Source organism: Myotis myotis, unplaced genomic scaffold (assembly GCF_014108235.1).
Source record: "Myotis myotis isolate mMyoMyo1 unplaced genomic scaffold, mMyoMyo1.p scaffold_m19_p_9, whole genome shotgun sequence".
Lineage (NCBI taxonomy): Eukaryota > Metazoa > Chordata > Mammalia > Chiroptera > Vespertilionidae > Myotis > Myotis myotis.
Window position 1 is genome coordinate 34,337,041 of NW_023416401.1, and position 15,690 is coordinate 34,352,730.

At 36.3% G+C, this 15,690-nt stretch overlaps 1 protein-coding gene across 5 annotated transcripts in view; it reads right to left on the reverse strand.

Annotated features, from left to right (window-relative positions):
• Positions 1–2,647: 2,647 nt before the first annotated feature.
• Positions 2,648–15,690, reverse strand: part of ARHGAP28 (Rho GTPase activating protein 28) — a 134,939-nt gene continuing 121,896 nt past the window's right edge. For all 5 annotated transcript variants that reach the window (XM_036323370.1, XM_036323369.1, XM_036323368.1 and 2 more), the window contains 4 exons: positions 15,254–15,310; positions 12,787–12,911; positions 9,243–9,307; positions 2,648–6,327 (listed from right to left, as the gene is read on the reverse strand). In XM_036323370.1, coding sequence (XP_036179263.1) covers positions 6,233–6,327; positions 9,243–9,307; positions 12,787–12,911; positions 15,254–15,310 — 342 coding nt within the window. In that variant the 3' untranslated portion in view covers positions 2,648–6,232. The remainder of the gene's footprint in view (positions 6,328–9,242; positions 9,308–12,786; positions 12,912–15,253; positions 15,311–15,690) is intronic.

Consider the following 15,690-nt stretch of genomic DNA (forward strand, 5'->3'; position numbering starts at 1 on the left):
TTTTCCACAAGAGCCAGAACCACAGTCACATCCAAAACAGCTTGCACAACAAAGCTGGGGGTGAGTCACATTGCTAACCCATGATGAGACTTCATCCACGAATAAGAAACATTCAAGATCCAACTACATCAAGAGAACCCAAATAGCTCAAGTAGAGAGCTCCAATAGATTACCAAGCCCAGGAGACCTGAGGGATCACATCAGTAGCACCACCCTCAAAAGAACCTGGGTAGCAAAGCAGTTGGATCTAGGGCACAGAAACAATTGAAACGTTACAGCAGAACATGGGGAGACAAAAAAGCAATCCCCAAAGGAAAGAAAAAGAAGAACCACCAGAGAATTAAATTAAATGGAGTCAAGTAATATGTCAGAGAAAGAGTTCAGAGTAATGGTTATAGGATGCTCAAATGGCTGGATGACAAATATGCACAACTCAATGAGAATTATAAGGAGCTTAATGAGAATGTCACCAACATGAAAAGGAACCTAGAGGAAATGAAGAACAACATAGCTTCAATAAAGAACACAATGGAAGGCTTAACAGTAGAATAGAAGAGGCTGAGGACCACATCAGTGAATTAGAAAACAAAGTAGGAAAAAACACACAAACACAGCAGCAACTGGAAAAAAACTTAAAAAGCAAGAGGAGAGCCTAAGGGAGCTTTGGGACAACACAAAATGAAACATCTGCATAATAGGGGTACCAGAAGGAGAGAAAGCAAAGCAAGGAATAGAAAACCTGTTTGAAGAAATAATGACAGAAAACTTCCCTGATATTGGCAAGAAAAAAATATGCAAGTCCAAGAAACACAGAGTGCCAAACAAAATAAACCCCAAAAGACCAACACCAAGGCACATCATAATTAAATTGGCAAACATCAAACATCAATGACAAAGTAAGAATCTTAAAGGCTGCCAGAAAGAGAAAGTTACTTACAAGGGATCTCCCATTAGACTATCAACTGATTTTGCAACAGAAACATGCCAGGCCAGAAGGGAATGAGTTCCTTTATATATCCTGAATCTTTCTTTTGTCAAATATGTGCTTTACAAATATACATTTTTTCCTGATCTGTGGTTTGCTTATTTGATTTCTGAATGATCTCTGGATACACAGCCATTTTAAATTTTGTTGGTCTAATTTATCATTTATTTTCTAAGCATTGCTGTTTCTAAGAAATCAGTTGCCCGTTTCCAAGTCACAAAGCTATTCTCCTTTTTCTTCTGAAGGCCTTGTTTTAGGTTTTTAAATTAGCCTTCTGACCCATTTTGGCTGAATTTTTGTGTATCCTGTGAGGGGGTCAACTTTTTTTTTTTTTTTTTATATGGACATCCCAATTGTTCTAGTACTATCTGTTCAAAGTTTCCTTTCCACATAGGATACTTTGGCACCATTCATTCTAATTTAATATTGTTCTTTTCTTTGGTAAGATTACTTTAGATATTCTAGATTCTTTATATTTCCATATAAATTTTATAATTATCAATTTCTACCTAAAAAGCCTACTGGTATTACGATTGGAATTGCATTGAATCTATAGATTTGTGGAAAACTGACATCTTGCCAATTCTCGTCCACCCATATCTTATTATCCAGCAATCTTATATAATAAAGAGTTAATATGCTAATTAGACCAAACAGCAGAATGACCATCTGGACGACCTTCTGGATGAAGCTGGGGCTGCGAGGGCCGAGCCCTTTGCACGAATTTCATGCATCAGGCCTCTAGTATATCTACACATTTATTAGCTATTCTTTAATTATTACCAAAAATATTTTGTAGTTTTTAGCATATGTTTTGCATATATTTTGTTAAATGTACTCATGAGTATTTTGTTTCTTGATGCTATAGGAAGTGGCAGTTAAAATTTTATTTTCCAATTGTTTGCTGTTAAGAAAAATATAATTGATTTTTATGTAATAATCTTGTCATAACCTTGCAAATTCTTATTTTAATAGCTGAGGATACCTGAGGCTTTTCTATATCAATAATCATATAATTTGCAAACATTGTCCATTTTCTTTTTTCCTTTTTAAAAATATTTTTATTATTTTAGAAAGGGAGAGAGATAGAGAGATAGAAACATTGATGACAGAAACACCATTGATCAGCTACCTCCTTCATGACCCTTACTGGGGAGAGCCCGAAACCCAGGTATGCACCCTGACCTGGAATTGAACCATGACTTCTTGACTCCTGGGTCGATGATCAACCACTGAGCTATACCAGCTGGGCAATTTCTTATTTTCTAATCTTTATGTTTTTTCTTGCCTTTTGCATAGATATATGGTAAAATGTTGAATTTTATAAAAAAATTCACAAATGGGTATTGAACTTTGCCAAATGTCTTTTCTATATCTATTTTCAGAAAAAATTAAGCTCCTACTAAAAGCTTGTTCAGACAGAGCACCAAATTTGGGAAATAGTGTTTACTTATTCAATCTTTTCCCTACCCACAACCACCCACCATGACAGAGGTGTCAAAGTGGATTCTGCACAAGACTACCATCTGGCTAGTAAGTGACAGAGACTTACAGGGCTCAGACACAAACCTCCCGATGTTCAAGCTCCTGCTCTTTCATCAGCACCATGGTGGCCGCAGAGTAGTTAAATATAAGAATTCTCATAGCAATGCTTTTATTTTTTATTTTTATTTTCATCAATAAAATGCAACATACATATTATACTGAACAATAAAAGCTAATGGGACAAAAGAATCATTAACTTTTAGGGTGGGAGACAACATAAAACATTGGCATTCCTTGTGACATACAATTTTTCAATTAAATCACAGTTTTAGAAAAGAGTTGAAAAATGCCTGAAAGAAAACATGTTATTTTAAAGTTAAGGCGCACGTGTATGTAAACCTACTGAAAATGCTGGACAGAAACATTTCAATCCATGTTATATAATTTTTTATTAAGTGATATATTTATGAAAAAGAGTTGAAAATGCCTATCAGAAACTAGGAACTATTCAATCCCACAATTTATAGTCTTTTCAGGCATGTGATACATTTGTGAAAAATAGTTGAAATATGCTTGATAAAAGAAGGGTCATGTTAATCTAATCCTACTTTTCAGTTACTTGCGATAGAGGAAAAGCAGTTGAAAAATGCCTGCAAGAAGAGATGACTATTAATCCCTACACTTGAAAACCTGCATCTCAGTATGGTTAAACACACAAGACAATGACCAAGGGACAGGAACTCTCTCAAAGCATACCACAGATAACAGTTACAGAGTATTTTTGGCTTCAAGCTTTTGCTAAAAATATTTTACATTATTAAATGTATATTATTAAGTGTACACTGAAAGCTAACTGAAGTGACAAATAAGACTCAGGGACAGTTTGTAACAAAAGTTGTTAAAGTCCATTAATTTTTCCCCAAGAAAGGCAAGTGAGGTAGTTTATACTGTGTATACATTATAAAGAAATTAACATTCCAGTTTGTTCGAAGGTCATTCACTCCAAAAATTATATCCCCAAGTGAGCTGCTTAGCAAAGGGATTCTCTTTTGCAGAATAAAAAAGTGAGCCAGTTCTAGGTTGTTGTTTTTTTAAATGAGTAAGTGTTCCTAAAATGTTAATTTTCTCTAGTTCTTTCCTGGATATTATTTTCCTAACTGTACACCAAGGGCAGTAGGGGTGAGTGGGGTGTGAAGGTATTAAAAACAGAATTTAAAAGCCCAGTCTGACTGCTTTTGTTTGCAAATATACTATTCATCTTTACAGGTTGCCATAACTATTTTAAAACAACTCTTGATAAGGCAAAGATAGTTTTTCAATACTTAGGTGGCATGCATTTTTAAATTTCAATTGTAAGGGTTTGTTTATTTTTTAAAGATAAAATTAGTAAAAAAAAAACCCAAAACCCCCTTTTTATTTACATAAAATTAGTCTGTGTCTACTGAAAATTCTTCTCTAATCAGTTAACCCTATGACTAAGAATAAAAGTTATTATTGGATAATGCTATTGGTATTGACATGGCCTTCTATATAATACAGTTATTTGAAAGTTGTCACACATCCTTGAATACATTAAAGTGAGTAAAGTCATTGACTCAGTTAAGTCTCTGACCTATGAAAACACACAGAGTGGCTAAGAAATTCAGAAACTTATTGTTTTTACCTGTCATCTGCTAGCAATTTATTTAAAACTGATGACAAGTGAGGTAAATCTTGAAATCCTTAGAACTTATGTATAGGTTCTAATGTATTTTCAATCAAAAGAAATGAAAACTCCTAAATAAAAAATTGAATGACTAGATTCATGAATTTTCTATATAAGCAATTTATTCTAAATGATAAGAAATACAGTGAGATAAATCAATCATTATTTTCATATATACATAGAAGTGTAAGGTAGTTATTTTGAAGAGTTTCTTCCATGTGTATAGGCATATATTACTGCCATCTTATGTCTTGGAACTTAGTAACAACATGAAGTGAAATGTTTATTCCTGTTGTTTAAATTGCAAAAATGATAAAAGCATTTTTTCAGACTCTTGAAATTCATTATGTAAACTCATATGTCATCAATTACCCACATACCGAAAGCTAATGAAATGTAAGTCTAAACTTACAGAACATGTTTCTTTCCTAATGCGTTTTCAGGAAAAGGAAATGAGAATTCTCAAACAAATAAAATGAATAGATATTTGAGTTTTCTACAAAAATATAGCAAAATCTTAATGATCAGAAACTGAATTATCAACATGTTGAATATAAGTAATGTTTTTATAGACATCAAGGCATAATGCAGCATATAAAAATTTCTTGTATATGTGGTCTTTAATTATCACATGTTTTGAGACTTAGTAAGCAGATACGTTTTCTGCAATTGTGAGCAATTTTGTCTCTTGTTTGAACTGCAAGAGAGTCGTTTGAGTGTCAAAGCTCATTAAAACTGATATAAAGTCAACAAAATACCAATCTGTGGATTCTAATCCAAAGCATGTGGGATAAATGAGATGGCGGCCCCATTTCTAGCTCACCCCAGAAGGACTATATCTGCATTCTCAAGATGAAAGGCAGAGCTGTCTGACCCTTCTGCATATTTTAGATTTGCTTTCAATTACAATCATGGGGACTGTGTGTTCTTATCAATTTCAGGTCTGAAAATGGCTCCACAGGATCTTGATAGCGAGACAGTTTTCCGCTTACAAAATATGCATCTGATTTTAAAACCTGATGCTAATCCCCAGTGCTTGGCCATGACTATGATTGATGAACAGAAACAAAACCTGCTTTTACAGCATGCAAAATCTGAATGTAACGGCATTTTTAAGCACTCGTGGATAAAGGCAGTTCTGTATTTTTAAACTGGGGTTGCAGAAGTGACTATCTACAGTTGTAAAATATAAAAAGTGATATGTTTGGTCAGAAAAGGAAATCAATGCCCGGCACATGGAAAGCTATTCATTGAGCACCATAATCATGATGAGAAAAATAGAGGCTCTGTGACTTTTGACTACACAGAAGGTTATGAAAACATAAGAATACCCTTTGTCAAACTAAGCTTGCGTAGGAGGCCCTGTGCTCATAAGGGAATAAACTTTATAACTGTAAATTTTCACCAGTCCAAGAAAAAGAAATGTTCATTTGCACCAGAATGCTGATTATCATGATACAGTACAACGTACATAATAGTACAGTGTCTTTAAACAGAAGTTTCTCCTTCAATTCAGGAGGAAGTCAGAGCATAAATAGTGTATGTGTAACTTTAGAAACGGACTCCACTGGAAGGTAGAGCTGAATTATTTTATAGAGTGGAAGTTACTGATATTTCTGGCATTCTTGCTTAAACAGGACAATATATGTATATATAGCATAAGTACAAAAAAGTCTTTTTTCCACCTCTTGTGTTTGGTAGCATTTGCTACATAGAGAAGTGTTTCTTATCCCTAGATAAGGATCAAGTTCATTTCTGCTGTAGCCAACGTACTAGAAATGATCAGAATTCCTGTTCTCGATTGGTCTCTCTTCAGAAGGATCATGACCTCTTTCTTGCACTCTTATCAAGGAACTGTCATGAGAAAGCTTTAGTTCAAATGATTAACCATATCCTCTTCCATAGTTCATGCTGACAATGCTGGGAGACACCGCGTGAGCTGAGAAACACCACGAGGGTTATAGGAACAAACATGTCAAAAGCAGCCTTTTTTCCCCCTAGTTATTGTAGAATTTTCTTGGCATATTAAACAAAATAGCTGCCATCTTGAGGGTATTTCAAAAGCTTGATTGGGGTTTAATGACCCATTCTGCTTGAGGATTTACATGATATACATCCAATATGTAAGCATCCGGATCCAAGCAATGCTGTCCTAAGGAGAGAGAAAATCAGAGCATGTGTTTAAGGGTGAGCACGTCTGAGTGTGTGTGTGCACGCATGTGTGAGTTTGTAAGGTTTCGATAAGGCCACTGTGGTTCTCTGAGCCAAGAGTAAGTACAGTAAGCACTTTCCTTATTATTTCTAGAGTACTTTAGTTATTAAATATTTCCATGCCTTCACTGATGATTGAACAAGCAATAAACAATTAAAATATATAATGAGGCAAAAAATTTAGATGGCCAATGTCACAGTGTACTTACACAAATCTAGAAGGTACAGCCCGCTACTGTAATGCTGTGTGCTATATTTTTATATGACTGGCAACAGAGTAGGCTTGTTTACACTGGCATCACCACAAATATGTGACTAATGTGTTCTGCTATATATGACAGCTACGATGTCACCAGGCAATAGGAATTTTTCTGCTCCAATATAATCTAATGGGACCACTGTCATATATACAGTCAATTGTTGACCAAAAACATGACTGTAGATACATCTTAAAGATTCTTATCAAAGCTTGCCTGTCTTCCTTCCTTCCCTCCTTTCTTTCTTTGTTTCTTCCTGGCTGTCAAGTACTTAAAATAAATCCCATGTGAAATTGTGGAAAATACATATCAACCACAGGCAAATTGTTTCCTAGACTCGCCACATTTATTAGAAAAAATATGGCAAGGACTTGTTTCAGGTATAAAATGATCATTTATAATGTAATACATGTCCTCTAATGGTTTTACAGATAGTAACTTGACCAGGACTAGAGAAGATTAAAAGCAAGTTCATTTTAATTTCTTTACGATGGATACAATGCCCATAGGCAGAAGATCTGGAAATAACAACAAAAAGATCATTCTATGTGATAAAATACATGTGAAAAATTTTATATACAGTGTGTTTGAAATTCATATTAAAGTCTCAAGCAAAACTACCAAGATCTGACTGCTCGCTTGAGTCATTCATTTATCAACTACTTATTGAGAGTTATCATGTTCCAGGAATGATTCTAGGAGCTCGGGCTACAGCAATGCAGCAGACAGTCAAAAGTACTTGCCCTATGGGTACTCACATTCTAAAAGTGGTAAAGGCAACTAGGAAATAAGCTAGTATAATGTAAAGCAAAGTCTGATAATGATGAGAACATCAGAGAACAACCAAGCATGGAAGGAACATAGAGAAGATATAATCCAGGAAGGTTTATTGAGAAGGTGATATTCATCAAAGGCCTGCATGAGGGAGCGAGGAATGAACAATCTAAAAGAGAGTTCTAGGCAAAAGTCAGCAAATGCAAAGACCCAAAGCAGAGTGTGCCCAGTGAGTGAATACACAAGGTTGGTGTTTGAGGGAAAGTCAGGATGTAAATGTGAGAAGCATCAACATACAGGTGTATTCAAAGCAAGGAGATAAACTGAGCTCCCCAAGGAAGTTAAATGTAGATAAAGAAGAGGTGGAAGGACTGAACCCTACAGCTCTCCAATCTTAAGAGGGTGAGAGGATAAGTAATGGGCAAAAGACACCCATGAGTAGTCAACGTAGTGGGAGGGAAGCCAGGAGCTTAGGTTGTCCTTGAGACCAGATGAAGAAAGTGTTTTTCAAAGAAGGGAAAGATCAACTCAGATAGTTATAAAGACAGGCTGAATTGTTGGATTTCACAAGGTAAGAGTTGTCCGGTGACCTAGACAAGAGAGCAATTTTGATTAAGTGTTGAAGCTAAAGCTTGACTGGAGTGGTTTCAAGAGCGAACAAGAGGAAGAAATGGAAGTTTAGACAACTGATTCTAGGAGTTTTTGCTGTAAAGCAGAACAAAAATGGGTGTTGACTGGAAGGGGGTCAAGAGAGAATTTTGTAAAAATGAGAGACATGTCCTGGCTGGTGTGGTTCAGGGCATGCACTGAAAGGTTGGCCGTTCTATTCCTGGTCAGGGCACATGCCTGGATTGTGGGCTTGATCCCCAGAAAGGAGGTATGCAGGAAGCAGCCCATCCATGATGTTTCCTTCTCATTCATGTTTCTCTCTCTCTCCCTCTCTCCCTTCCTCTGTCTCTCAAATCAATAAAAAACAAATTTAAAAATGAGAGAAATTACCAAATCTTTATGCAGATGGAAATGATGCAGTTGGAGGGAAAGCTGGTGATACAAGAGAGAATGGGGGAATACCTGGATCAAGGTCCTAACTGGGCAGGGGGGACATAAAGTGAGACGTGAGTGGAAGAGCTGGCCTTAAATAGGAGCACAGATATTTCCTCTGGACTGTGAGGAAGGCAAGCAGAAGACACAGACACAGAAGAAAGTAGAGGGAATTTTCTTTGGATTCCTTTTTCTTTTTTAAAATATATTTTATTGATTTTTTACAGAGAGGAAGGGAGAGGAATAGAGAGTTAGAAACATTGATGAGAGAGAAACAACGATCAGCCACCTCCTGCACATCCCCCACCGGGGATGTGCTCGAAACCAAGTACATGCCCTTGACCAGAATCGAACCCGGGACCCCTCAGGCCACAGGCTGACACTCTATCCACTGAGCCAAACTGGTTAGGCTTTGGATTCCTTTTTCACCGTCAGGGAAATAGGAAGAATGAAGTTGGGCTACTAGTGAAAATAGGGAAGTTAACTAAACGTTCCATGATGTTCTTTCCTTTGTTTTGCAAGAATCTCTAGAAAGAGATTTTCCAATTTTGAGGCACATTTAAAAGATCCAAAAGTCTACTCTATATAAACTAAAATATTCACATTTAAATTCTGAAAATATTTTAGGAAAGTCATACTGTTTTTACATGAGATTAAAAAATCAAAAATTCACTGATTTTGAGTTTATATCTAAGAAACTTATAAAATATACTTTTATAATAATATCATATTTCTTTTACAGTAACCCGAGAATTTAGGAGTAAAAATGTTAAAGAATCCTTACCTATATTTCCTCCAATTTCATATAACCTTTGGTTCTGAATTTTAATGCATTCTGAAGAACCATGACTGAAAAAAAGAGAAAGCAACGTAAGTTTAACCCTTTCATAATCGGAGGTTAATCTGTAGATTAAATAACCATGGCAACACACAATTCATTCTACCTTGAGTGAAATATACCCACAAATCATTATGACTGAAGTTATGATAAAAGCTTTTTGTTTGACACAGACTTCCACGGCAACTGGGGCCCATTTATCCACAACTGTCAGCTCCACTTAGAGAGGTAACTGCTACTGACATACCACACTGGCCAAGGAGCAGCTGGGTGCTTCATTATGCCTGGTCATTGGTCGCATCACTCTTAGTTCAAAAAAGTCAGGTTTCATTTCCATATTTTCCCAAAACTGAATGGGATTCTCTCCTCAGCCCATGTCACATTTCTAAGCTTGACTAATTAATGCTTTGCTACTGTCTAACATTGATTTCATTCCATGACTTTGCCCTATAGTAAAAGTCAGTCAGAGAAATGATTGCCCCATGAAATTTTTCTACCCCAGACTAGAATGCTGGGGTAGAAGAGTCTGAAAAGACCATTTCTGATCTCTATCCCACTTCAGGAATGACTTTCAGCTTGATTTCTTCAAAAAGATTTTTCTCATTATCGTGAGGAAGAATATGTACGCTCTCCTTTTTTTTTTTAAATTAAACTTTTTGAAATAACTGTAAATTTGAATGTAGTTGTAAGAAATAATACAGACAGATCCTGTATGCCCTTTACCCAATTTCCTCTAATAGAAAAGTCTTTAAATATTACAACCATCATGCTAAATGATTCAGTCAAGATATGGAACATGCCCTGGACCGTGTTTCTCAGCGGTTAGAGCATCAGCCCACACACCTAAAGGTCACAGGTTCAATTCCCGGTCAAGGGCACGTATATGGGTTGCAGGTTCAATCCCTAGTCAGGGTAGGAGGCAACTAATCCAAGTGTCTCTCTAACATTGATGTTTCTCTCTCTCTCTCTCTCTCCCTCTCCCTCCTTTTTACTCTCTCTAAAAATTAATGGAAAAAATATCCTCGGGTGAGGATGAACAACAAAAAAGAGACAGTATATTTTCATCACCACGAGATCCCTCCTTTCCCCTTTATAGTCACCCCCACCTTCTCTCCCTGTCCCTATCCATACCCCCATCCTCTATCCCTTTATCTACATTTCTATAAATTTGTCATTTGAAAATGTTATGGAAATGGAAATGGAAACATACAGTATGGAATTCTTTTGTATTGTTTTTTTTCCCCCACCAGTATAAATTCCCTGGATATTCATTCAATTTGCTAAATTTTATTGCTGAATAGTATACCATGGTATGGACGTACTGCTGTAGTTTGTTTAGTCATTTGCCTGTTAGAGAATACCTGGGTTTTTTCCAGTTTTTATTATTATAGATAAAGCTGCTGTAAGCATCTGTGCACAGCATTTTGTGGGAACATGGGTCTTAATTTCTTTGAGATAAATGCCTAGGAGTGTAAATGCTGGGTTCACATGATAAATGCATATTTAGTGGTATAAGAAACTATCAAACTGGTTTACAGAATGACTGTACCATTTCACATTCCCATCAGCAATGCACGAGTGATCAAGTTTCTCTATGTTTTTGTCATTATTTGATCTTATCATTATTTTTTTTTTAATTTTAGCCATTCTTATAGGTGTCTAATGATTAAAGATGCTGAATATTTCTTCATGTGCATATTTGTCATCTGCATATCCTTTCTGGTGACAAAAAGGAACAACAGCAAAAATCAATTTGTATTGATTTTTGTTATTTGTTTTTACTGTTGAGTTTTGAGTGTTCTTTACATATTCTACATACTAGACCTTTTTAAAAAAATATATACTTTATTGATATTTTACAGAGAGGAAGGGAGAGGGATAGAGAGTTAGAAACATCGATCAGCTGTCTCCTGCACAGCCCCCCCGGGGATGTACCCGCAACCAAGGTACATGCCCTTGACTGGAATCGAACCTGGGATCCTTCAGTCCATAGGCCGATGCTCTATCCACTGAGCCAAACCGGCTAGGGCTAGACCTTTTTTGAATGTGTGGTTTGTAAATATTTTCTTTCAAGTCTTTAGCTTGTCTTTTCATCATTTTTATTGGTTCTTTCAGTGTATATTTCAATTTTGATAAAGTCTAATTTATAAATTTTTATCTCTTATGGATCATGCTTTCAATGTTAAGTCTAAGAATTCTTCACTAGCCTTATATCACAAAAGTTTTGTTGTAAGCAATTTTCCAAAAGTTTTTATGTTTTACACTTAATTCTATTATCCATTTTGGGTTAATTTTTGTATAAAATGTGAGGTTTAGATCAAGGGTCATTTCTGGGTGGGTTTTTTTTTTTTTTGGCTCATGAATGTCCAAAATTTCTTTCTACAAAAGGTATACATGAGCATATAGAAACAACTTTGTAAGTAGAAATCTATTGGATGCCCAAATCCCTCAAATGGAATTTCAAGTCCCTCTATTACTGCCCAAGGGTAACTATTTACAGTGTTGTAGGTATCAGGGCCAGCGGCAGAAAAGGAGTAAATGTGTGAGACTCCTGTTGGCCTCTGTCTACCCTTCTTTTTTTTTTTATGAAAGCTTTATATGTATGAACTTATATAGTAGTAATCATGCAAAAAGCGTACACATCATATAACCAGCTTCCATATCTAAAAAGGGAACTTTACAGCATTATTTACAATAGCCAAAATATGGAAACAACCTAAGTGTCCATTGATGGATAAATGGATAAAGAAAATGTGATATATATGATGGAATATTATTCAATCATCAAAATGATACCTTGCTATTTGCAATAAAAACATGGATGGAGCTTCAGGGCATGATGCTAAGTGAAATAAGTCCTACAGAGAAAGACAAATAGCACGTAATCTCATATGTGGAATCTAAAAATACAACACCACCACCACAACTGAAAAACAGTCTCACAGATACAGAGAAAAGATTGGCAATTGCTAAGGTAAGGGGGTGGAGTGGGGGGAATGAGTGAAGGGGGTACAAACTTCCAATTATAAAATAAATAAGTCATGGTGATATAATGTACAACGTGATGGTATATATGAAAGTTGCTAAGAGAGTAGATCTTGAAAGTTTTCATCACAAGAAAAAATGTAACTGTACAGTGACAAATATTAACTAGACTTACTGTGGTGATAATTTTGCAATATATACAACTCAAATTATTATGCTGTATGCGAGAAATGAATGTTATATGTTAATTATACCTCAATTAAAAAAAAGAAAATAAAGAATCCCACTTGTAGAAGTTCCTTTAAATAAACCCAAACTTCTGTTACTGACAATTCTCTGACCTACTAACTTCTTACTCTACTTTTGACTTTTCACTTATTGGTAAAGTTTCCAAAGTAACTGGTTCTAATTTTTCAAATAGGCCAAATTTGTAAATTCCTGGAAAGTTACTCTCTGATAAAAGTTCATCATCTTTGTACAGAGACCTTTATTCATGTTTACTCACCTGCTCTCATATTGAAATTTTGCCAGTATGTCTTTGGCTTTGGTTTGACTACTGAGCTGAATGGCCATGGAAACCTTCGAGAGACGTGGAGCATGGACTCTTATGACTCCTTCTGGCACATCAGACTGACAATGAGGAAAAATTCAGTACATTCTGTCAAACTAGGATGAACATCAATCAGTTCAATGTTTGCACTTAAGAGATATACAAACCAGTGGCACTCTGAACTAGGAAAACATGTAAACATGACTAATATTTAACCAGAATGAAACACTGCTTTCTTTTTAATGGGAGATTCGACAAAACTTAACCTGGAATTTTACTGTCACCACAAACTTAGGTTGTATATAATGCCTTAAAATCATGAGAGGAGTAGGCCTGGGTTATAATAAAACAACTAAAGTTTCTATTACTGCATTTCCTTGAACAATCCTATGTAATAAAAGGGTAATATGCAAATCGACCGAACAGTGGAAAAACCGGTCGCTATGGTGCACACTGACCACCCGGGGGCAGACACTCAATGCAGGAGCTGCCCCCTGGTGGTCAGTGAGCTCCGACATGGGGAGCGCTGCTCAACCAGAAGCCAGGCCCACTGCTAAAGGCTGGCGAGGGCTGCAGTGGTGGCCTCTGCAGCAGCAAATAGGATGCCACACTGATGCTCCCTGTGGGAAGCGGGCCTAAGCCATTAATCGGACACCCCCCGCAAGGGCTCCCAGACTGCGAGAGGGCGCAGGCTGGGCTGTGGGACCCCCCTCCCTCCTGAGTGCACAAATCTCGTGCACTGGGCCTCTAGTATTCTAAATAAGCCTACTGTAAGCAGAGTTCTATATTTCAATATATTTTAATATCAACCTGAAAAAGTAAAAAATCAATTAGAAAATATGACTTTTTAAATATCCCTTTTCTTTAGTCAGCCCAAAGTGAACTCCAGATGGACACTTGAGACTTGATCCCTCCATGTGTGCTAATAACACTGTGAAGGGCAGACATGGACCACTATTGGGAAAGAGAATGTCTCTGCTATTATGTAACATAATTGGCTTGGGGACTCTGGAACTCCCATCTAAATGACATATTAACAAATGTTGCCCTGACCGGTTTTGCTCAGTGGATAGAGCATCAGCCTGCGGACTGAAGGATTCCAGGTTCGATTCTGGTCAAGGGCATGTACCTTGGTTGCGGGCACATCCCCGGTGATGGGTGTGCAGGAGGCAGCTAATCAATGTTTCTCATTGATGTTTCTAACTCTCTATCCCTATCCATTCCTCTCTGAAAAAAAATCAATAAAATGTATTTTAAAAAATAAAAAAAATATTTAAAAAAATGTTGCTCTCTAATAGAAATTTCTGTTTTGTCAGGATTGATTGGAAAATTCCTTTGTTTCAAAATTTTGAGTGCTTTAATGATTAATTCTCTAACTATAGGTGAATAGAAACAAGTTTCTATTTGTTTGAGGGTCTGGCTACTCTTCAGGTAATCATTATAAATCTGCATATTCTCAAAAGATGAAATTGTTGATGTAGGTTTATGTGAAGTGATTTAATATCTACCCTAGAAAGAATGTTATGTGTTGAATTGTGTTCCCCACAAAAGGTATGTTGAAGTCCTCACCCCCAATATCTGAGAATATGACTTTATTTATAGGGTCATTGCAGATATACTAGCTAAGATAAGCTCATACCAGGTAGGGAAGGCCCTTAATCCAGTGTGACTGGTGCCCTTAAAAGAGGAGAAGAGACAGGGACACATACACAGAGTGAATGCATATAAAGACAGAGGCAGTGATTGGAATGCACTGACAAGCTAAGGAATGTAAATATTGATGGCATTATGAAAATCTAGAAATGAAGTCAAGAATAGGTTCTGCTTTCATGGCCCTCAGAAGAAATCAACCAAACCAATTCCTTGATTTTGGACCTTTAGCCTCCAAAACTATGGGGAGTGAATTTCTATTGTTTTAAGTAATCCAGTCTGTGGTACTTTGTTATGGCGGCACTAGAAAACGAATACAAAATATCTTAAAATAGGGTTGATTCTTATAGGACTATTCTACCATTCCCAACAGAACCAGGAGAGAATGGTAGGAAATATACATACAGGATGTAGACTTGGAATGGGGCAGAGTGCCCCTGCTTCATTGCAGCAAGATTGTATTCTTGAGCTACCCTTGTTCATTTCATGTCCTTCCCCTCCCATCTTTCCAGAAGCCTCTGTAAGATAAATTCCCTACCCCTGACATTATCGAACCTGTGATCATAAAAATCACATTTCCTTCTAATTTCTGCTTGTGTAGAGATGCCTAACCACACATTTTGAATCATCATTTAGTTGTGTCACAATAAAAATGTCAAGTTTGAAGGATATACCATGACCAAAATTATTCACAGATATCCTGGATGTAGCCAGGGAATACTACGTAAGAAGTTAATAATTAGGGAGGAAAGGAAATTATTTGTTTTCTTACCATTCTTCTTAAAGAGGGTGATTTTTGTAGTACCTTTGAAGTCTTGGGGCTTGTAACCTAAATAAAACACATTTAGTTTTTAGGATTAATGTTGGAAAGACAAACATATGCTGCTGTTGGAAGTACAAACTGGTACAATCTTTATGGAAAATATTTTGGAATATTTACCAAATTATAAAATAAATATGTACTTTAATCCAGCAATTCCAAATCTACAAATTTATCCTACAACTATATTTCATTTTTGAAAAGTGACATAAAACAAGTTTATTCACTGATATAAAACTCTTCAAAAGCCTGGACACCATCTAACTGTTCATAATATGTGGTAGCTTAAATAAATTATGATGTGTCTGTGGAATATCGTGCAAAAGAAGCAGAGAAGAAGGCTTTGTGGACCGGTGTGGAATAATCACCAATATGCAGGGCATCTGATA